The sequence below is a fragment of the Cucurbita pepo genome, chromosome LG08, assembly GCF_002806865.2.
Source record: "Cucurbita pepo subsp. pepo cultivar mu-cu-16 chromosome LG08, ASM280686v2, whole genome shotgun sequence".
Classification (NCBI taxonomy): domain Eukaryota; kingdom Viridiplantae; phylum Streptophyta; class Magnoliopsida; order Cucurbitales; family Cucurbitaceae; genus Cucurbita; species Cucurbita pepo.
In genome coordinates, this window is record NC_036645.1 from 6,093,606 (window position 1) to 6,115,780 (window position 22,175).

At 35.2% G+C, this 22,175-nt stretch overlaps 4 protein-coding genes across 5 annotated transcripts; 2 read left to right on the forward strand and 2 right to left on the reverse strand.

Moving 5' to 3' along the window:
* Positions 1-4,897: 4,897 nt before the first annotated feature.
* Positions 4,898-7,678, reverse strand: LOC111799766 (40S ribosomal protein S13). Of its 2 annotated transcripts, XM_023683240.1 has the most exons (6): positions 7,577-7,678; positions 7,404-7,476; positions 7,175-7,313; positions 6,756-6,942; positions 5,883-5,940; positions 4,898-5,125 (listed from the first exon to the last, which is right to left on the reverse strand). In XM_023683240.1, the coding sequence occupies exons 1-5, from the start codon at positions 7,597-7,599 to the stop codon at positions 5,907-5,909; spliced, it is 456 nt and encodes a 151-aa protein (XP_023539008.1). In that variant the 5' UTR covers positions 7,600-7,678; the 3' UTR covers positions 4,898-5,125; positions 5,883-5,906. The 2 variants fall into 2 exon arrangements, with proteins under 2 accessions (XP_023539008.1, XP_023539007.1); XM_023683239.1 differs by lacking the exon at positions 4,898-5,125 and having other exon boundaries at positions 5,655-5,940.
* A 933-nt stretch (positions 7,679-8,611) lies between these two features.
* On the forward strand, positions 8,612-9,537 carry LOC111801136 (probable calcium-binding protein CML13). The gene has a single exon (XM_023685123.1). The coding sequence runs from the start codon at positions 8,743-8,745 to the stop codon at positions 9,184-9,186; it is 444 nt and encodes a 147-aa protein (XP_023540891.1). The 5' UTR covers positions 8,612-8,742; the 3' UTR covers positions 9,187-9,537.
* Positions 9,538-15,763: 6,226 nt separating this feature from the next.
* Positions 15,764-18,538, forward strand: LOC111799798 (probable LRR receptor-like serine/threonine-protein kinase At2g23950). The gene is made up of 4 exons (XM_023683278.1): positions 15,764-16,471; positions 16,563-16,823; positions 16,929-17,810; positions 17,894-18,538. Exons 1-4 carry the CDS (start codon positions 15,991-15,993, stop codon positions 18,361-18,363), a joined length of 2,094 nt encoding a protein of 697 aa, XP_023539046.1. The 5' UTR covers positions 15,764-15,990; the 3' UTR covers positions 18,364-18,538.
* Positions 18,539-19,729: 1,191 nt separating this feature from the next.
* Positions 19,730-20,474, reverse strand: LOC111800118. The gene has a single exon (XM_023683703.1). It carries the CDS (start codon positions 20,472-20,474, stop codon positions 19,752-19,754), a length of 723 nt encoding a protein of 240 aa, XP_023539471.1. The 3' UTR covers positions 19,730-19,751.
* Between the last annotated feature and the right edge of the window lie 1,701 nt (positions 20,475-22,175).

Genomic DNA, 22,175 nt, shown 5'->3' on the forward strand with positions numbered 1-22,175 from the left:
CATATATATATATATATATATATATATATATATATATATATATATATATATATTTGTCTAATAGTTTAGTTTTGTTTATATCACATTAACATGTTTTTATTAATTAATTAAATTGGGGTTAGAATTAATTTAATGAGGTAATAAATTCCTAACACAATTTAATTTCTAAATTTTATTTATTGTCCAAATTTATATTTTATATTTTATATTTTAAATTTAAGTTCTTATTTATTGATTGATGTTTTAATTATTATTATTTTTTTCTAAATAGGAAGAGATGAGGTGGAAGTTTTAATTTTTTTAATTGAAGGGAGGTTATAAGAATTATGCTTTAATTATTTTATTTATGATAATAACATATTAAAAAAATATTTTACATAATTTTGCTGTTTTTGGTCCATTTCTTAAAATTAGTTCATTTATTTTCATTCAATTTAAAAGAAATTAATAATTTATTAGCTTTTTTTTTCCCATGACTATTTATGGTCATTTTTTTAAAATTAAAATTAAAATTAAAATTATAATGTATGATGTCATCTCAGCGGAGCAGAAGTCCACGTTCTCCCCCATCATGGGTTAGGCATAGATTTTGCAATGCAAACTATAAACTCAGCCACACACGTGTCCCCTCCACGTGTTTTTCTCTTCCTTGCGTTTAGGGTTTCCTAAGCCTTCTACCTTTATGTGTATTGTTCGATACTCATCCTATCTCGTTATCTCGTTTTGAATGTTGTCTTAAGCAAATCCCTTTCTTTGATCTTGATCGGATAGTAACTCGTTTTGAATATTGTCTCCGACACATCCCCTTCTTTGTTGTTCTTGATCTGATGGCAACCTAACAATATGTTTATCTTGACTATTCTATTATTCAACTCCGTGTAAACAATGTACAAACGCATCAATCTATCATTCTTCTTGACAAATAGCACTTGTATGCACCAAGAGAATACGCCGAGACGGATGAAACCCTTGTCCAACAAATCTTGCAATTGTACCTTGAGTTCTTTCCGTTCTCCTAATGTCATGTGATACAAGACCTTGGAGATAGGACAGGTACGCTTGAAGCATCCTAAAGCCATGTCATGATGTGTTTATAAAATGATAGGTCTCACCATACAGTACTCGGTTGCATTTTCCGACCCAACAATGAGGTTACTTTATGAGTATTTCTTAAAATACTCAAGTCACGTGTTACTCTTATTTTTCAAGTAAGGGTAAGGTACCCCTGTACAAAAGTAGTCTCATTTATTTCTGTTTAGTAACCCTTAGATTAGATCTATCGTTTGTTTTGTCAATGAGAATGTTGTTTTAAAGAATTTCTTATGAAAGTTAAGTATATGGCACCTATTATGAAACCTTTTCATAGATCTTATGCGCATACTAGATATGTCATGCATGTACTGACGTTTTTATTTTATTGAGAAAATAGGGTCGTTATAGCGTACCTCATGGCTCCTACACGTGTCATAATTATGATTGTGATGTTATGCTATGCTATGCTATGTTGTGCTACACCATGATTATAACTATGTTATTATTAGATTATGTCGGTTGTAGAATCAGGTTTATGATATTGATAACCTATGATGCACAAACCTCCATCACCACATCATCTAAGCTATGTTAAGTACAAAAGATTTGGCAGAAATAATGTATGCATGATTTATAGGCTCGTTATATTGTTAATGAATGAAGATTTGACTTATATCATAAACTTATGTCAGGGAGTATGTATACGAGCCCACCTAGGAGGTCCATATGCACATGCATGGACCGTGTGTAAGGAAGTACTACACATCCAACCATGCTCGGACTTGAAAGCAGCCTAAGGCCATGCCATGATGTTTTTATAAAAGGATAGGTCCCTCTATATTGCATGTGTTTGCATTTTTCAACCCCAACAGTGAGATTACCTGTGGAATATTTCTTAAAATACTAAAGCCACATATTACTCTTATTTCTCAAATAAAGATAGTGCACTTTTGTATGGATGACAACATCACGATGAAGGTCATGGAACTAGAATTATGATAATTACATTCATGTCTATTTGGTAGTCCGATTTTATTGTATTTAAATTCATGTTATTTATGTTCTGCCTTATTATTTCATAACAATGTTGTTTTAAAGAATATATTATTCACGTTACTTTTAATAAATATTTTTTATGTACATATTAACCATGTCGTGTATGTAGTAGTGACTTGTTTTTAATAGAAAACCAGCGTTATCGAAGGTAATAAAAGGATGGTAAAGAAAATCGAACTCTTTTTAATGATGTTAAAAAAAAGAAAGCAGGCTAGAATTAACCAAAATTAGAAGAAGTTAATAACGTGGTAACGAAAGAAATACCAAACCTTCAATAAATTACAAACCACTCACTTTATATTTTCCACTTTATTTGTTGGAAGAAAGCAACCCAAATTTTTAAAAAGCTAGGGTTGCTAAATTCCAAAAACATAAATTATACAACAAAACACAAAACAAAAAAATCTCTATCATATTGGACTTTTTTTTTTTCTTCTTAATTAATAAAAATATATCCTTATAAGTAATTCGGACAGACATGAAATAACTGGAGTCGAAATAACTCACTCAAACAGACATGAAATAACTGGAGTTGAAATAACTCAAACAGACATGAAATAACTGGAGTTGAAATAACTCACTCAAAAGATCCTATACGTGTACTATAAATCCTACGAAGAGAGATTATTCAAGCTTTAAAATTATCCAAGTTAGATTTTAAAATTTATTTAACTCTAATAATCGGATATAAAGGCAAAACCCAACTTCTCAGACATAACTACAGGTTATCAATACTGCTACCATGTAGAAACTTGAGTAAAGAAAAAAGTCAAAAACCCTAAAGTTGCTGGCTATAAACATCGAGCAAGCTCGGCTCCTCTCACAACCTCTAGTTGCATGTCGCCCGACTGAATTAGGCTCTAGTTTCATCATCGACGTCCACAAAAGCATCAACAGCTCGTCTTGCTGTTCACAATTGTGTCCAGCTCATGGTTGAGACTCCAGCTTCATGTCCAACTCCACGAAAAGGATTACATTATGCTAACCATTCATGTCTCGAAACATCTTCATCGACAATTCAGCTTTGTCTATGAGCATTCGACTTTCCGTTATTCTTTGTATAAGTTTTTTTTCATAATCATAATTCAACTAGTTAAAATATATCCCTCAAGTTCAGCGGTTGGTTTTTGTTTTTTTTTTTTTTTTTTTTTATAAATATTATATATAATGTTTTAAGCCCAATGGTAGAAAATACCACAAAGGTAGTTGTTAATTAACTTATAGCCACTAACCAAACTGGTCAAGGAGGATTGCTTTCTTCTGGAGAAGAGATGTTATGGAGACTTGAAAGCCTCCTCCATGACAGCCTACACAGTTATAAAACAAAGGCATACACCCTGCATCGGGCACGAGCCTGCCACAAACCGAGGTGCAGTATCGTTATAACTTAGAAACTACCAAACCACAAAGAAACAGATGTTTAAGAAGTTAACTGGTTAATCTTGTATATCACATCTACAGTTATGAGCCATCTAATTATATCATGGATCACAAATATTAAGATATGAAATATACGTTAGGAACCACAAACCTCCACAACGGTAAGATTTCATCCATTTTGAATATGAGGTCTCAAGGCTTTGCTTTTGGTTTCCCCAAAAGACCTCGTACCAATGGAGATATATTCCTTGCTTATAAATTCATGATTTTCCCTTAATTAGCTAACGTGGGACTCCCTCCCAACCATCCTCGACCATAGACACCATACGAACTCCCAATAGGCTTGAAATTTTCAGTATGCCAAGTAAAGTAGCGTACTTGCTCATGGGAAACATGGATCAAAATTGTTCAGAAACTGAATTTCCATCCTCGAGTTCAGAAGAATATCAATTACATAACTAAAATAAGAAAAACTACAAAATCATTACGAGAAACACTCAAATTGAGCATTATGTTTCTGTGATAAACTTGGAAAAATTCCATGTCTAATCTAGAACAACCACATAATGGAAGTACCTTATAACGAATGGAGTAGCTGAAAACATCTAATTGCCTATTCGTGCGGCAGTGGACAGAATTAGGCGACAAGTGTGCTAGCAGTAGTTGACTCGCTGAAACAAGGAGAAAAAAACCAGTTAATCAATCAACGGGGAGGAAGGATGATAGTAGTAAGTTAATAGATAAGAACTAAGTTTCAAATAGCAAAGCTAGAGAAAGGTTTCATTTTCCTTCAACATCCAACCATAACTGGAAGTTGATTATAATGTGAATAATCCCAGAATCCCTTTTAGGGGAAGAGAATAATGCGACCCACAAAGCAAAACAAAACGATACTTTGCATAAGGCGAGGGAATTTAACTCCATTCTAACGATTAGTAATTAGAGTGCTTAATATTGAGGATGGTTGGGAGAGGAGTCCCCCATCGACTAATTAAGGGGTTGATCATGGGTTTATAAGTAAGGAGTATATCTCCATTGTCATAGGGTCTTTTGGAGAAACCAAAAGTAAAACCATGGGAGCTTATTCCCAAAGTGGACAATATCATACCATTGTAGAGGTCCGTGATTCCTAACATGATATCAGAGCTAGGCGAGATTCACCACAATCTTTGAAGATGGAAAGTTTAGCTCTCATGGTTTTGCCTTTTGGTTTTCCCAAAAAGGCCAACCAAAAGGTCTCATATCAATGGAATGTATTCCTTACTTATAAACTCATGATCAACCCCTTAATTANGCTTATAAATTCATGATTTTCCCTTAATTAGCTAACGTGGGACTCCCTCCCAACCATCCTCGACCATAGACACCATACGAACTCCCAATAGGCTTGAAATTTTCAGTATGCCAAGTAAAGTAGCGTACTTGCTCATGGGAAACATGGATCAAAATTGTTCAGAAACTGAATTTCCATCCTCGAGTTCAGAAGAATATCAATTACATAACTAAAATAAGAAAAACTACAAAATCATTACGAGAAACACTCAAATTGAGCATTATGTTTCTGTGATAAACTTGGAAAAATTCCATGTCTAATCTAGAACAACCACATAATGGAAGTACCTTATAACGAATGGAGTAGCTGAAAACATCTAATTGCCTATTCGNGGAGGATTGCTTTCTTCTGGAGAAGAGATGTTATGGAGACTTGAAAGCCTCCTCCATGACAGCCTACACAGTTATAAAACAAAGGCATACACCCTGCATCGGGCACGAGCCTGCCACAAACCGAGGTGCAGTATCGTTATAACTTAGAAACTACCAAACCACAAAGAAACAGATGTTTAAGAAGTTAACTGGTTAATCTTGTATATCACATCTACAGTTATGAGCCATCTAATTATATCATGGATCACAAATATTAAGATATGAAATATACGTTAGGAACCACAAACCTCCACAACGGTAAGATTTCATCCATTTTGAATATGAGGTCTCAAGGCTTTGCTTTTGGTTTCCCCAAAAGACCTCGTACCAATGGAGATATATTCCTTGCTTATAAATTCATGATTTTCCCTTAATTAGCTAACGTGGGACTCCCTCCCAACCATCCTCGACCATAGACACCATACGAACTCCCAATAGGCTTGAAATTTTCAGTATGCCAAGTAAAGTAGCGTACTTGCTCATGGGAAACATGGATCAAAATTGTTCAGAAACTGAATTTCCATCCTCGAGTTCAGAAGAATATCAATTACATAACTAAAATAAGAAAAACTACAAAATCATTACGAGAAACACTCAAATTGAGCATTATGTTTCTGTGATAAACTTGGAAAAATTCCATGTCTAATCTAGAACAACCACATAATGGAAGTACCTTATAACGAATGGAGTAGCTGAAAACATCTAATTGCCTATTCGTGCGGCAGTGGACAGAATTAGGCGACAAGTGTGCTAGCAGTAGTTGACTCGCTGAAACAAGGAGAAAAAAACCAGTTAATCAATCAACGGGGAGGAAGGATGATAGTAGTAAGTTAATAGATAAGAACTAAGTTTCAAATAGCAAAGCTAGAGAAAGGTTTCATTTTCCTTCAACATCCAACCATAACTGGAAGTTGATTATAATGTGAATAATCCCAGAATCCCTTTTAGGGGAAGAGAATAATGCGACCCACAAAGCAAAACAAAACGATACTTTGCATAAGGCGAGGGAATTTAACTCCATTCTAACGATTAGTAATTAGAGTGCTTAATATTGAGGATGGTTGGGAGAGGAGTCCCCCATCGACTAATTAAGGGGTTGATCATGGGTTTATAAGTAAGGAGTATATCTCCATTGTCATAGGGTCTTTTGGAGAAACCAAAAGTAAAACCATGGGAGCTTATTCCCAAAGTGGACAATATCATACCATTGTAGAGGTCCGTGATTCCTAACATGATATCAGAGCTAGGCGAGATTCACCACAATCTTTGAAGATGGAAAGTTTAGCTCTCATGGTTTTGCCTTTTGGTTTTCCCAAAAAGGCCAACCAAAAGGTCTCATATCAATGGAATGTATTCCTTACTTATAAACTCATGATCAACCCCTTAATTAGCTAATGTGGAACTCCTCTCCCAACAATCCTCAACAATGCTCTCCTCGAAATAAAGTACATCATAGAGAAAGGCTTAGAGAAAGGCTTAAACAGCTATGTGCGACTCCTCTCCCAACAATTCTCAACACTTACAACAACAATCCATATTTAAGTTCTAATACAGATTAAAGATTCAGATCATTGAGCACTTACTATTTCCATACAGGTGGGAGCTTCTTGGTCTTCTTGTAGTAGCGGGCTAGCCGGTGAATCCTGCTCTCGACAAGAATCAACCTGAACTTCGAGTCCTTGTCCTTCCTGTTCCTTTCCAAATGCTTTCTGATCGAGACAGCCTTCTTAATCAAATGGTAAAGATCCTCAGGAATCTCCGGAGCAAGCCCTTTTGATAACATTGCAAATCACAGCCATCAAAATACACGCTAAATTACCACTACACCAAAAAGCTTAAACCAATAGACTAAGATACATTTAATCTTCTAATCTATCAAACATCAGTAAGGGGATACAATGTCACCAAACACAAATTGGCGAATGAGCATCAGATATAGTTTTAACTGTTAAGGTTAAAGAAAACATATGATTTTCAATTGAGAAACAACAGAAGCAAATACCATGAGCTTTAAGAATGCGCAAGATCTTGCTGCCAGTAACGCTCCTGACCTGAGCAATACCATGAGAATCACGAAGAATTACACCGATTTGAGACGGAGTCAAACCTTTCTTCGCAAACTTGCAGATGTTTTCCTCAACCTAATCACCACACACACAACATGGATTCAATAACTGCTCGTTTCAATCGAAGTATGCTGCAACTCAAACATTATAGATAATGGCACTTACATCTTGAGAAGAAATCTTGAGCCAACTCGGTGGAGTCCTCTTGTACGGCAATGCTGACGCCGAAATACCTTTTCTGCAACCACAAATGAGAGGAAGAATTGAGTCATTGAATCGGAGGGATTGGAAGATGAGAAATAGAATGAGAATGAAATGAGAGAAGAAGAGGAACTGACCCTCTGCTGTGCATACGACCCATTGTTGACGACTATGGTGAGCACGCAAAAGCTCTCTATCGTTGCCACTCGACCAGACACGAAACCCTAGCTCTTATCAGATGGGCCTTCGTTTTATAGTTTTATGGTTCTCCTAAATTAAATAATTATCTCTAAAAAGAAATTCTCTTATCTAAATTTTTTTAATGCAAAATCATAAATTAGTTTCACCTCTGAAATCTATGTTCATATACGTGTATCATATACGTTTTTAGCTGTAAGATCTAATATCGGTTGAAGAGGAGAACGAAGCATTCTTTATAAGTGTGTGGAAACCAGTGAATGCGTTTTAGAAACCTTGAGGGTAAGCACAAAAGAAAAAGTTCAAAGAGGACAATATTGGGCCGATACAAATGACATCATAACCAGACACCAGGTGCTGTACCAGCAAGGACGCTGAGCTTCGAATGGGGTGGACGTGAGGCGGTGTGTCACGAGTATACTGGACCCTGAAGGGGGTGGACACCCCACGAGGCGGTGTGCCAGCGAGAACGATGGGCTCGAAAAGAGGTGGATTATGAGATCCCACACAAGTTGGAGAGAATAACAAAGCATCTTTCTTAAGGGTGGACAAAGCACCCTAAACCTATTTGCTAAGTTCTCAAAATTTAAAACTTACACGAGTCACTCTCACAAATACAAATCAAAGAACAATCACTTACATACAGCGAGTTCATAACTCACTAAAATCATTAAATATTTTGTGGTTAATCTTACAAACTCGATATGGTACTTTATTTACATATTTACACGTGAACGGTTTAAATCAAATTATTTGTAATAATTATAAAATTAATCGCATCAATTTTCTTATCCGGACAAGACAGGCAATCTTATCCATATACTATAAACTCATTTAAGTTATTTCTCCAACACGATCACGGTGCATATCAATTATAAAATAATAAAAATAATAATTAATTACGAGGCTTACATTTTTTCTCACAAGCAAGTTTAATTCACTAATTTTCTTTTTTCGGTTATATTTCCATTTTCCCGTTCCATAAAACAAGAACAAAAATACGTCACCTCCCACTCTCTGGCGAGCGTCAAAGGGAAAGGAAAACGGAGAGAAAAAAAGAAAAATCAGAGCTCTGTGAAGATTCAAACCTAAATCGAAACCAGAGATGGGCAAAGATCTGAGCAATGATCAGAAATCCTCCATGAGAGAGGCCTTCACCCTCTTCGACACCGACGGTGATGGCCGGATCGCCCCATCGGAGCTCGGGATCCTAATGCGTTCTCTCGGCGGCAACCCCACTCAAGCCCAACTCAAAGCCATTATCGCCGAGGAGAATCTTACTGCTCCCTTTGATTTCAATCGCTTCCTCGAGATCATGTCCAAACACATGAAGCCCGAGTCCTTCGATCGCCAGCTTCGCGACGCCTTTAAGGTTCTCGACAAGGACAACACCGGCTACGTCCTGGTGTCCGAGCTCCGACACATTTTGACTAGTATAGGTGAGAAGCTGGAGCCGTCGGAGTTCGATGAGTGGATTCGAGAAGTGGAGGTTGGACCGGATGGTAAAATTCGGTATGAGGATTTCATTGCTCGAATGGTGGCCAAATGAGGAGGGAAGTTATGGAAAATTGGTTTTGTGTGCTTTACTCGACTGCTTTCTGAAGTAATTTGTGGCGATCTTTGTTGTTTCTCTTTTTTCCCTTTTCTTTCCAATTTCTGTTGATTGGTTTCAGATTACAAAACTTGCTTGGATTTTGGTGGGATGGATGCCGGTGATGTTCGCATACTTCCCCAAGTAATGCTAATATTATTTGGAAAGATTTAGGATTATAATGGGATGAATATGTGTGGATGGATTCGAGGTGTATTGAAAACTGTGGTTTTCTGGGTATCTTAGGATCTGTTGATTTGTACGTGTTTCATAGCTTAAATTGCTAAAAATGGTTAGCTTCTTCCGCAATTTACTGTTCCGATGATTGATTTTTCTGCCGGCCCTTTAAGTTAGTGAGACTGAGTTAGTGCCTTCATGTTCACCATGCCATGTTTTAGTTTGTAAGATCTGAAAGATTAATTAATCTTCTATTCTTTCATTTGGCTTAGCCTCCTGAGATATGCATATGTTTTATCTTCAAATCCTCCTGATATATTTTTGGTGTTCTAGGATTAATTATAGTTTATGTCTGAAATGTGTGAAGGATCTGTTGCTCAACGTAAGAGTTTCTAATGCAGTGAATTGAGTCAAAAAAAGCGGCCGAGGTTGGGTCTAGCCTCCATTTTTATTCTATGTACTTTTTTTCAACTAGATTCCTCTCAATTTCAACAAGAGATCATTGATGCATGAGTGGGATGCACAGATTCTTTTAAAACTTGCATCTTTCTGTGTATTTGAGATTCTATATCTTCTGTCGGGTTCTGAGACGATAGAGTAAAGTCTTTAGACGTTCGGCTGTGGAGGTACAGGAAATCAGTTCCGGACCTATAGTGTTCTTTTTTACCATATAGCTTTATAACATTCTTTTTGCCAAGAGTTATGTGGAAACATTATAGTTTATACCTCAGGATCATAGTTTTGCTCTCTGTTGGAATTCTGTGCATTTATTGGATTTAGAACGAATAAGATTTTGAAGGTTCTAAGTTATCTTCATTGGATACTGGGGTGAGGTTTGTGGTGCAGTTTAACATGGAGCTGTTTGGAATGTTACCTTCCTAGTATGATTACTTCATATCCCAACTAATGAGAGTCTGCCTTTTGCCTTGAAAAAAACACGCGCTTTGGAAGTTCATAGCCGAGTTTTGTGAGAAAATTCATGGATCTTTTAAGAAGATCGGAGGAATAGAAAATTCAATGGAGTCTTTGCTTTAAACAATTTTGTAGGTCTTGTACTTAAGGAATTAGTATGGAACTTATAACTAGTAGGGTTAAGACCTCCCCAAACATGGGGGATGCATTTTTTAGTTATTATGTAAAGCTTTATGAAGATCTTGTAAAACGTTAACTGCATTTTATGGATACCAAGAAACAGAGCAGGTCTGTGGATCATGTCAATGACTCTGGTTGATGGATATACTCCAGTCAGGTATAAAGCTTCAGTTTGTGTTGAGACCAACTGGAGACCTTTAGTTCTTATCTAGTGATCACTTTTTTACCTGGATCAAAGTTGGATATAGAGGGTGGATTCTTGATTATTCGAGGACTTCCTTGTGCGAGTTGGGGACTTGCATCTTCTTAGCAGCTATCCCATACTTCATAACAATCTTGTAACGGCCCAAGCCCACCGCTAGCAAATATTATCCTCTTTGGGCTTTTCTTTTTGGACCTCCTCTCAAGGTTTTTAAAACGTGTCTGCTAGGAAAAGGTTTCCACACCTTTATAAAGAATGTTTCGTTTTCCTCCCCAATCGATGTGGGATCTCACAAATCTGATCAGGGATATTTGGCCGAGAAACCACCCCCGACCACACACGCGTGCTCACACACACAGATTTAAAGGACTTTTTTGTGGTTTCCTGATCTTGAAGATATTAATGTTGAATTCAAAGTATGAATCCACTCATTTTTCTCTCTTCTCATCATTGTGTTCAGAAGTTTTACAGTGTAATATTAGCAGAGCTATACCCTCGAATTGGAATGTGCTTTTGTAACCTTCCATTGGGTCTGTGAAATTTCTTTCCTCAGTTGTTTAACATGCATATATTTTGATCATGGAGGAAGATGAAGAAGTTGCTTGTGATTGAGTTTATTTTCATTTTGTGTGAATTTTTTCCTCATTACTTTGGGATCCTGATGGACAGCAGGTCTTCAACCCTACGCATATCTGCTGCATATTGCTTTGACCAGTTTAGCTGGTTACCTTATGTGTAGTCCTTTATATTCTTTTATATGCATCTTCTAGATAAACCATAGGCCAAAATTACATTTCATACATCCTTAGTGTTCGGTACTCCGACTTGCTGATTATGCTTCTCTTTCTCTTACAATATTGCATTCGTCGCAATAAATAAAGAAAGGAGATTCGAACCTATGCCTGATAAAGTGAGACATTAGATGTCTAACAAATTGAACCATATGTTAGTTGAGATATGTAGGTGTTGCTGTTTTGGCTTAAAACTCATTCATACTGTTGATGCTGCCATATTAAGGGCATATTGTTTCTCGTTACTCTTCTAATCTGAGCAGTTTTCGTGAGATTCTACGTCAGTTGGAGATGGAAATGAAACATTCTTTATAAGAGTGGGAAAACTTTTCTCCAGCAAATGCATTTTAAAATCTTGAGGGAAAACTCAAAAGATATGTCTGCTAGCATTTGGCTTGAGCCGTTACAATTTTGATTACCCCACCAAAGAAGGTATATAGATTTTCGATTGCACCATTATTTTGAATTGACTATGTTTGAATTGTACTGTCATAAAGCATGCATCTGACCAAAGCTGCTGTTTGTTTTAGGGAAAAGGCATATGAAATATGTATATCTTTCTTGAAAATAAAGGCCCTTTGGCTCTCTTAAAGAGATTTTTCTCTTTATTTTCTTTTCTTATGGCTGATCTCATGTGCCTTCAGGAGAGATATAAGCAGGTTCGTTCGAGTTCGATTCCAGATCGGTATTGGTTAAATTATTACTTTTAAGTCCTTGAAGTTTTAAGTTTGTGTTTAAAGGTATTTCGAACTTTAGACATTAAAAATTTTAACTTTTTTTGTATCGGGAACAAAAAATGGTGTATTATTTTATTATTATTTATTTATTTATGAAAGACAGATTTTTATAAAGAAAAATAATTTTAATTTAATATAATAACTTTAACTGTTTCATTTAAAAAAAAAAAAAACAAAATTTCCATGTAATTTTTTTATTTCTTTATTTGAAATTTGTGAGAAATAAATTAGAAATGGATACCAAATGTATTATTATTTCTTTCTCAAATAAAAATTATAAATAATTACTAAAAAATGATTTCAAGCTTTAAAAAAATTGACATTAAGTTTGATTTTTTTTTCTTTTGCAAAAAACGATAAATAAACAAAAAAGGGAAAAGTAATATTTATAAGATAATTTTTTAAAAGAACATTAAGAAAAATGTTGTAATTAAATGTGTTTATAAATCCATTTAAACCCTAAAGTATATTAATTAAAACTCTAAGTATTATTAACATAAGACTTCTTTAAATGCAACTATTAACATAATGTTAAACATTTCATTTCCTAGGAAGGATTACTTTATAATTTTTTATGCTATGCTATTTTAGTAGAATTTTGGGAAATAATAATTAAGCGATTATAAATGAAATTATGTGAAATTAATTCACCTATAAAAAAATCATTATTAAAAAAAAAAAGACAGCTAGAACATAATAGGCAATTGTCTCAAATGCATGAACGAGAACATTAATTGTTTCTTAATTTATTTTCTTTTTTCATTCACAAAAATAAATAAAAATAAATAAATAATTGGGTAAGTCAAGCTTGAAAATTTAGGAAATTAATTATAAAATGTAGACCTTTATTTTCCACTCTCAATCAATTATCGCAAATGGTGGTAAGGTAACCTTTGAAATTTCAACCACAAAATATCACCTTTTCCACGTTACCAATTCCCGATTTTCTCCTTCTTTTAAGGTTTAGGGTATCCTACATCAACACGAGTTCTTTCACTACACTTCGTCGGTACGTACTCATATGCTTATTGGAAAAAATTTGATCTTGTTCGTATAGATAGTAACTATCAATTTTTTTAAACATTTTTTAATTATCATATTTTCAAGATCACTATCATTCAGATGTGGTATCGATTTATTTATACATCATCTTTTACTCGAATATCACACTATTATTGTCTCTTGATCTTATGATTATGGGTGTCCATCAAATAATTATAGTAACAAGGACATGATGCAATATTAATTAATTAGGTAATAGTATCAAAGAAAAGTCAATGTCATAAATGATCTCAACATTGAACATTCCATCAAAATTCAAAATTCAAAATTTAAAATTATATATATTTTTACTCATTTCTCTCTCAAATAATTTTGATATCATACTCTCCCATTCTCTCAAAGGTTGTTCCAAAAATGGAAATAAAATAAAATAAAAAATAAAAAGGCAAATGTTGATAAAAGTGGGAGAATGAAAATGATGTAATGTTTAATCTATAAGTCACAACGCATCGCTAAAATTAGATCGGTTATGAACCGTTAAATATTATTAATATATTTAAAAGTATGGGTTGTGGTCGGGCTGATCGGATCAAGAAAATGTCAACCCGCAAATCGAACGAAATTTTTTTGGTTTTTTTTTTAAAATCAACTGAACCCAAACCGAAAAAAATCTTATTGAATAATTTAGGTGAGTCGGATTATATGAATATCCTTCATTTAGGATCTTATTAGACATAAAAAATTATTTTTATATTTAATAAATGAGTTAATTATTAAATATATATATATATATATGTTTGACAATTAAAAAAAAAAAAATTGAAAATTCCAAAATTGCCCCTGAATGAGGGTTTTTTTTTTAAAAAGAGTTTGGCGGTAGAGTTAGTTGAAAAGTAACCTTTTTTCCTTAGCTTTGTGCTTTTTACTTTATTTTCTCCTTTTAACTGATTTTAAATCATTTCATTTATTCAAATTCAAATTTTTTTCTTTTTTATATTTTAATCAAAAGGAATATCTCTTTTTGGTATTTATTTAATGTTTTCAGTTTTTAAATTTGGCATTATCCTTATAATATTAAAATATAAACATTTTCAACAATTATTATTAAATTTGTAATTTTAATACGTCAATTTTCTACCATAACGGGCAGTTTTGGGCCATCGATTACTCAACTGTTCTTTGACTATCTTACTTGGAGTTCAATTAGGTCTTTTCAGTGTTAACGAAACATGCAGGAGTATACCTTACTTATAGGGACATAAATCATATGACATTTGAGTAAATGCGGAGTACATGAATCAACGAAGATTATAAATAAGATAGATCTTGAGGGTAGGATAATAAATAATAAAAAAAAAATATATTGAAAGTTGCTACTTATACTGACAATGTGCCCCTCTTTTATTTGCTCAATCATAGAAACTCTAAAAGTATGTTTTGATTGAAGTAATTAGAATCATAAATCAAACGATTATGCACGTGAGATCCCACATCGATTGAAAAGGGGAACGAATTGCAACAAGGATGCTAGGCCCAAACAGGAGGTGGATTGTGAGATCCCACATTGATCAAAGAGGGGAAACGAATGCGAGCGAGGATGACCCTGAATGGATTGTGATATCTCATATCGGTTGGAGAAGGGAACGAAACATTCTTTATAAGGGTGTGAAAAACTTATTTCTATCTTAAGTAGACGTGTTTTGAAAACATTGAGGGAAATGTCAAAAGGGAAAGTCGAAAGAGGACAATAGGAAAGCACATGGAGGACAGTAGAGAAAAACCAAAAAAGACAATATCTACTGGCAGTGATTTCGGCTCTTATCGTGCATATGTATTAAAAAAAAAAATTTGGGAGTAAGTAAGAAAGCTGGAATCCAAAAGAAGGGTCCTTGGTTTAATAAATGGGACATAGAAATGTCAACACCATGTGGAAACCCATACTATATACTAAAAATTAAATGTTAGGTCATTTTCCAATATATTTATTTATATATATATATTTTAAAAAAAAATTAAATTAAATTAAATTAAATGTTAGGTTCCCTAACTTGTTGACCTAAAGACTACCCCAAGAATGTCAGCAGCCCTAGAAGACTCTACGCTGTCGTTTTATAATATTTTATTAGGATTTATTTTATTACCTTTCTAACCTTTCAATTTTTTTTTTTTTTTTTTTTTAAAGATGATTTAATTTTGGTTCCATAAAGTAATAAAATTTAAAGTAGATTTAATAAAAAAAAAAAAAGGCAGAAAAAGAAATAGGTAATTAAAGTCAATATTATTTATTACATCATAAATGACTAGCCTTGAAGTCACGACATCAAATAGTTCCAAACGGGCAGTTACCCAATCAACACGAAGACAACATCTTTGTCTCTTGCCACGTCACAATGTAAATGCTAAATCAACGACTAGAAATTCACTAAAAAAATCACAGCCCTCACAGCCCTCACAGCCCGTAATTTTAGCATTTCCCTTCCCTTTCAAATCTAAAACCCGAATCCTTATGTGAATGTGTCAGCAACTCCCACGACTAAAAAACCCCAATTCCAATTTACCAAATTGCCCCTCTTTTTGAATTCCCTCTCTACATACTCTGTTTCTCTCTCACTCCTCCCCTTCTTCTTCTTCTTCCTCCAATTCGTTCTGAAAGTTCAGAAGATGAAACCCATTGAAAAATAAGAAGAAATTCGAAGTGAAAACTCAGAAAATTTGAGGGATTTTGAGAGATTTGTAGAAAAACGAAATGGGTTCTTCATAAATGACGAAACAGAGGAGTTTGAATCTCATAAAAAGAAATCCAAGAACAATCATGGGGTTTCTTAATTCCGCCATTTTTATGTTCTTCGTAGCTTCCTTTTCATGTTCTCAACTTGTTTATGGAAATTCCGAAGTGAAAGCGTTGATGCAGTTGAAGGCATCTCTAGACCCAGAAAACAGAGTATTGAAGTCATGGACGATCGACGGCGACCATTGCAGCGGTGCGTTCGACGGCGTGGCTTGCAACGAGCATCGGAAAGTAGCCAACATATCATTACAAGGACGAGGGCTCTCCGGTACAGTGTCGCCGGCGGTAGCGGAGCTGAAATGTCTTTCTGGGCTGTTCTTGCATTACAACAATTTGTCTGGAGAGATTCCCAGAGAGATTTCAAGCTTAACTGAACTTGCTGATCTTTACCTCGATGTTAACAGCTTCACCGGAAACATCCCTGAAGAGATCGGAAACATGTCTAATCTGCAAGGTTTGTTTTGTTCTCTGTTCATTTGAAACCAGCTTCGCCGGCGACAACCCTGAAAAGATTCGATCTTTGTTTGTTTGTTTGTTTTGTGCAGTTTTACAGATTTGTTGCAACAAATTGAGTGGAAAAATCCCGCCAAAGATTGGATCATTGAAGAAGCTAACAGTTCTTGCTTTACAACACAACAGATTAAGCGGCGAAATCCCTAAATCCATTGGAAGCTTAGAAATGCTTAAAAGACTTTATTTAAGCTTCAATAACTTCACCGGCACAATTCCGTTCAACATATCGACAATTCCCCAGCTGGAAGTTCTTGATGTCAAGAACAACTCCCTCTCCGGCCACGTCCCTGCCGGTAATATCCCTTTCTCTTCCTCTGTTTCCTCTGTTTCCTCTGTTTCCTCCTCTGTTTCTTCTGTTTTATGTGTTTTTTGATTCAATTCCTTGAATGAAAATGAAGGTTTGAGAAGATTAAACGAAGGGTTTCAAGGAGAAAACAATCGTGGATTATGTGGAAATGGGTTTATTACGGTGAGAAATTGTACAGTTTTTGACAATGAAAACATCAAAGGAGAAGGATTTCCGCCATTTTTATCAGAACCAAACGCTACTGCTCAAAGGGACATCCCTGAATCTGCCGACTTCTCCAATGCCAAATGCAATCAATTTCATTGCTCAAAAAGTCCCAGAAGAGTTCCAAAAATTGTTGTTGTTTCTGTTGTTCTTATCATCTCTGTGATCTTCTTAGTGTCTGTGATCCTCTCTCTGTTTTGGTACCGTCGTCGTAAACAAAAGATCGGTAACTCATCGATTTCGTACGACGATCGGCTCAGCACGGATCAGGCTCGAGAGCTCTACTCGAAGAGTGCTTCGCCGTTGGTGTGTCTTGAGTATTCTCATGGATGGGATTCACTGGCAGATGGGATCAAAGGATTGGGATTGTCTCAGTATCTTAGCAAGTTTATTTTCAATATTGAAGAGGTTGAATCTGTTACTCAGTACTTCTCTGAGGCTAATTTGGTTGGTAGAAGCAGTTTTTCAATGGTTTATAAAGGAGTTTTGAAGGATGGTTCATCTGTAGCCATTACGAGTATTAGTATGACTAGTTGCAAGTCCGATGAAGCCGAGTTTCTTCGCGGATTGAACTTGTTGAGCTCTCTACGACACGAAAATCTCGTTAGTTTGCGAGGCTTCTGTTGTTCGAGGGGTCGAGGTGAGTTCTTCCTCGTATACGATTTTGCCTCGAGGGGGAGCTTGTCTCGGTATTTGGACGTCGAAGATGGTAGCAGCCATGTTCTTGATTGGTCTAAGAGAGTTTCTATCATCAATGGCATTGCAAAAGGTTTGATACTCTACTTTCATCCCCCAGACGTGAATCAATACTCAAATGATTCATTCTAACGTCGTTTCTTGTTTTCATGTCAGGCATTGCATATTTACATCGCCAAGAAGTAGACAAACCGGCCATGGTACACAAAAACATATCCGTTGAGAAGATTCTCATCGATCATCAGTTCAATGCGTTGATCTCGAATACTGGCATCTCTGGACTCCTAGCTGATGACATTATCTTTTCGTCACTCAAAACAAGTGCAGCCATGGGATATCTCGCACCTGAATACATTACGATCGGTCGTTTTACAGAGAAGAGTGACATATACGCATTTGGGGTCGTTATATTTCAAATTCTTTCTGGGACACGAAAACTTTCAGCGTCTCTTCTATTGGAAGCCGAAGTTTGTAAATTCGAGGATTTTATCGATAAGAACCTGAAGGGAAACTTCTGTGTAGCCGAAGCTACCAAGCTAGCCAATCTTGCACTATCATGTACCAATGAGCTGCCCCTCAACAGGCCAACCATTGAAGATTTGATAAAGGAGCTAACCAAAACTTAGTTACCTTTATTCTGGCTCTCTCTCTCGGGCTGACGATGATCGAACCGAGCCTCCATTGTTGGAAGCTTTAATCTTCTTCTGCAAATTGAGATGCATATTGATAATGAAGAAGAACATGTAAATGTGGAAAATCTTATGTATAATAACATCAGTTGGCTGTACCTTCCATTTAGAACTGCAATTTCTTTTTCTATAAAATTTGGACTTAGACTAACTCCACAACAAAAGTCCAACTTCCCCTTCAATCACATTTCTCTCATTAGTCATACGAAACTAGGTCGAAATTCGTTTGAGAATTTGATTATGAAAGACGTACGTGTGAGAATTTCACCTAGGTTTCAAGATATAACAATTGGATTTAGATTCAAAATCTCGTTTGAGCTTTCACCTGGGCTTCCTTAAATAGGAATGTTTTGTTCTCCTCTTCAATCTACGGGATCGCGATGTCTACTCCCTTCGAGGCCCAGGATCCCTGCTAATACACTGACTGATGTTTAGCTCTGATACTATTTGTAACAGCCTAAACTCACTGCTAATAGATATTGTCCTCTTTAGGCTCTATTTCGAGGATGAGTTGTCAGAGCAAAGTCCATGACGAATTCTGTATCTATGAACGAGGGATTAGGCAAACTGGAAAGTGGGTCTTTTATCAAATCATCATATCATCTTTCACTTTACGGTCTATAATATGTATAATTAATTATTAGATGAATATACTAATTATTTATCATTAATTAATTAATTTAATTTTATTAAAATCATTTATTTTGAGAATAATTAGATAGAAAACTAAAAAGAATTTAAAATTTAAGATACATTATTTGTTAAAATTATTTTAATAATTTAATTTAATAAAAAGCAAATTAACCAACAAAAAAAAAAAAATATTAATTATGTAAAGTTAACTAATGTGATAAAATTGTTAGAAGTAAGGATAAAACAAGTATATTATTTATTTATATGAAATTTTGATATCATTTTTTGTACTACTGTTATCTGATTTGCAGACATTTTAATTTTAATATGAGATCCTATGTCTACTGTCCCCAAACTACAGAGTATGAGATTATCGGTTGAAAAAAGGAACGAAACATAAGAATATAGAAATCTCCACAAACAGAGTGTTTCAAAATAATATACATTAGTTGGAGAGGGGAAGTAATTTATTTTTTATTTTTTATTTTTTATAAGAATATAGAAACCTGTACGACTATTGAAAATGACATCCTCTTATAGAAACCTCTACGACTATTGAAAATGACATCCTCTTACTAAATTTCGATTATAATTTGATAGAAGTTTGTGGTAAAAAACTGATTAAAAAAAATTGAATTTTTACCCCAAAAAAATTACTTTTGCCTGTAAAAAAAGAAAAAACTTTGAATCTCTTAAGCTTCTAGTTTCTTTCTGCACAAAGGACATGAGTTGTTCCTTTGAAGCCAAGTGAGAACACAAGATTTATGATACACGTGTCCGCAGGGGATTCTGCTCACTTCTTCCCCACCGTCCTTCATCTCATCATAACACACACTGCAATTCCCCAAATCTTCTCCCCCAAACCCATCGAATTTCTCCTTCTTCAACCTCTCTATCGCCGTCTCCGGCGCCCCTCTCCTCCCCGAAAAGTTGTCAAAAATCACCTCCTCCTCCTCCTCCTCCTCATCTTCTTCCTCCTCCTCATCTTCTTCCTCCTCCTCCTCCTCCTCTGCTGCAATCGCACTCTGATCCAACCAAAACATCTGGATGTAATCGATTTCCGCAACGATGTAGAACGTCATCTCGTAGTTTCCGCACGCCATTTGAACGACGAACGAGGCAATCCTCCGAGCAATGGCGTTTTTTATTGTGGCACCAAGGTTGTAAGAACTCAGAAATTCCTCGATGTAAGCTTGGCAGAACAACGGATCTTCGAGCTCTCGCAGAGGAAGGGGGAACTGAGCATCCGCCATTGTAGTAGGGAGAGTTTCATGGACGATATTGAAAGGATATCCGGAGAATGGCGATCCGGTGAGAAGACGTGTTGAATGACGTATTCGAATTTGGAGAAGCTGATCGGGATCGTCGTAGCGGTGGAGATTGCAGCGGAATGTGGCCGAATCTGCTAAAGACATTGTTGATTATTGAGAGGAAGAAACTTAGGATTGTGATTATTGGAGAAGATTATTGAGAGGAAGAAACTCTGATTATTTATACTGATGAAGGAAGAAGGAAGAAGATAAAAAAGATTCAAAATTGAATTTTGATAAACTAATTCTCAAATTAAAATTTTTTTGTTTTGGGTTCAAAATTGAATTCAAATAAATAAAATTTTTATAGATTAAATTGATTATATATTATATATTTAATTTTTATTAAGATTAAATTTTAACTGAATTACCAGATTTAATTAAAGATTTGAAGATAAATAAATATTTGTATTTGATAATACTTATTTAGTGTGTTATTTTTATGATGTAGGTATATTACACTGTAGAACTTGATATATTATTTTATGTTGTAATTATGTGATACATTGTGTTATATGAAATTATGCTATATTATAGAGAGTGTTATACTATATTATGCACTACATTACGAGAGGAAGTAAATGATTAAGTTAGGTATGAAATGAACAATGGTATAACTTGCATCATAAATACATGTTATGATTTTAGACTATAGGCGTCTTATGTATATTGTCTACCTCCTTCGGGGCTCAGTGTCCTCACTGGCACACACTGTTGGGAAAAGGGATAGTGAAATCTACTAACAATCTCCTAAAATCTTGTTCGTTTGAATAGTTTGAATACTTTCAATCATATCTCAACACTCCCCTAGTTCAAAAAATCTACTAACAATCCCCTAAAATTTTGGTAGTTTGAATACTTTGAATCATATCTCAACACTCCCCCTTGATTCAAAGTTGCAGATGCCAAGTACAGAGCTTTTCTTTTGACAAAGCCTTCGTAAGTATGTCTGCTTTAACCCGTACAATGTCCGTCTCAGCTTGTGTACCTTTGTTCCTTTGTTTTCCTTTACGAATCCCCCTGGCGATGTTACACAAACCTCTTCTTGTAAATCTCCATCAAACTGATAAACAGGCCACCGCAATGGGCTGCATGTCCCATGTAAATCTCACAAGAACTTTTCGTTTGGCAATCAACCAAAACCCATGTTCCATTTTTCTCAATGGACTGCATCTCTACTGCCATGACTTTCTTCCCGTCTTCTTTTTCAGTTGTTCCTTCATAATTCATAGGGTTTGAAACAGTAAGAGCAAATTGACATGATGCATATATGTCACCTAAAGATTTATACTTCCTTGGAGGTGTCTCATCCGAAAGTTCTTCAAGAGAAGAATTGTTGTCTAGTGATGCTGAAGATGATGAATTTGACACATTTTGTGTTGCAGTGGATGCACTGGGAGGTGTACTGGAGTTGACCCTTGTCTCTTCAATTGGGGAAACTTCAACGCTAATCTTTTGCTGCTCCTGTTCTTTACTTCAATCCCAACTCACGTTTTCATTAAATATTACATCCCTTCTAACTAAAATCTTTTCACTAAGGGGTTGTATAATTTATATGCCTTTGATTGAGTACAATAGCCAATGAATGCATTTTTTCAGATTTTTCATCAAGCTTCTGACGAATTTGAGGATGTTTCAAAGCATAAGCAACACAACCAAAAATTCATAAATGACTTAGAGATGGTTTCCTTCCATGCCATGCTTCATAAGGAGTTCGATTCATAACAGCCTTTGTTGGTGAGAGGTTTAATAGATAAACAGATGTTTCTACAGCTTCTGCCCAAAATTGGTTTGGAAGTCTTCTTG

Bases quoted from the DNA above. Each gene is read 5' to 3' on its own strand.
- LOC111799766 (XM_023683240.1), bottom strand. From the start codon at position 7,599: ATGGGTCGTATGCACAGCAGAGG. The intron at 7,477-7,576 runs GTCAGTTCCTCT...TTGTGGTTGCAG, and splicing joins GGTCGTATGCACAGCAGAGG to AAAAGGTATTTCGGCGTCAG. The intron at 6,943-7,174 runs GTATTTGCTTCT...TGTTATCAAAAG, and splicing joins GCGCATTCTTAAAGCTCATG to GGCTTGCTCCGGAGATTCCT.
- LOC111801136 (XM_023685123.1), top strand. From the start codon at position 8,743: ATGGGCAAAGATCTGAGCAATGATCAGAAATCCTCCATGAGAGAGGCC.
- LOC111799798 (XM_023683278.1), top strand. From the start codon at position 15,991: ATGACGAAACAGAGGAGTTTGAATCTCATAAAAAGAAATCCAAGAACA. The intron at 16,472-16,562 runs GTTTGTTTTGTT...TGTTTTGTGCAG, and splicing joins AAACATGTCTAATCTGCAAG to TTTTACAGATTTGTTGCAAC. The intron at 16,824-16,928 runs GTAATATCCCTT...ATGAAAATGAAG, and splicing joins CTCCGGCCACGTCCCTGCCG to GTTTGAGAAGATTAAACGAA.
- LOC111800118 (XM_023683703.1), bottom strand. From the start codon at position 20,474: ATGTCTTTAGCAGATTCGGCCACATTCCGCTGCAATCTCCACCGCTAC.